Here is a 775-nt window from a genome sequence, read left to right as displayed (position 1 = left end):
GAGCGTGGTTGAGGAGCATTTCCCACAGAGACAGAAACAGGGTCTCTCACAGCACCCGGGGGCTGCCCTCGCCCTGCCCCCCGTGTGGGGAGAACAAGGGCACTTTCCAAGCTTCTCAGGGCGTGGAGGGGGCATGGTTCCCTGCCAGGGGCCACCGCGCCCTGGCAGGTGGCTTGCATCCAGTCACCCAGGTTCCACACGGGGCGGCGTCTCCACTCTGCTCGCAGACCATCTAGGGACCCTGCGTGTGGCTGAAGTGGCCAGACTCCCCGGCAATGCAGCGTGGGCAGGGATGGGCCGGGCTCGGTCCTCGGCTCCGGGAGCTCCGGGGGGCCGCTCTCCCCGGGCCATTCTCAGGCTCTCGGGCAGACAGGGGGCCGCTTGGTGGAGGCGCCACCTGGGCTGAATTCTGGGGCTCCCTGGTTCTTCCCCCTGGCGCGCTGCAGTCCCACCTGGGCACAGGCGCCTCTGCTTGCCGGCACGCCCGTTTCGCGTCCCCCGGATCCTGCAGCTCCTCCAGCTTCCGATGTCGCAAGCGGCACGGCGCCAGGAACTCCATGCGGCCTCAAGTCCGGCGGGCTGCTCATTCCCGCATTTGATTTCTTGACTGCTGCTTCCATGAGCATTGGTTGTGGATCCAAGCTAGATGAAATCCTTTACAAATTCAATCTTTTCTCTGTTTATTATAACGTTACTGATTGGTCCAGTGGTGAGGATTTTGGTTGCCTTAACATTTCCTGATTTTTAAGCCACTCAGTATTGCCTTGTTCTGTTT

General features: G+C 61.5%; 1 protein-coding gene across 1 annotated transcript; it reads right to left on the bottom strand.

Annotated features, from left to right (window-relative positions):
- Positions 1-232: 232 nt before the first annotated feature.
- On the bottom strand, positions 233-566 carry LOC142457111 (uncharacterized protein C10orf143-like). The gene has a single exon (XM_075558472.1). The coding sequence runs from the start codon at positions 557-559 to the stop codon at positions 233-235; it is 327 nt and encodes a 108-aa protein (XP_075414587.1). The 5' UTR covers positions 560-566.
- Positions 567-775: the final 209 nt, after the last annotated feature.

The sequence above is a fragment of the Tenrec ecaudatus genome, chromosome 9, assembly GCF_050624435.1.
Source record: "Tenrec ecaudatus isolate mTenEca1 chromosome 9, mTenEca1.hap1, whole genome shotgun sequence".
In the NCBI taxonomy this organism is placed as follows: domain Eukaryota; kingdom Metazoa; phylum Chordata; class Mammalia; order Afrosoricida; family Tenrecidae; genus Tenrec; species Tenrec ecaudatus.
The sequence above is the reverse complement of the archived record's forward strand: the minus strand, read 5'-3'. Positions and strand labels throughout refer to the sequence as shown.

Excerpts from the sequence above, each read along its gene's own strand:
- LOC142457111 (XM_075558472.1), bottom strand. The coding sequence starts at position 559 with ATGGAGTTCCTGGCGCCGTGCCGCTTGCGACATCGGAAGCTGGAGGAG.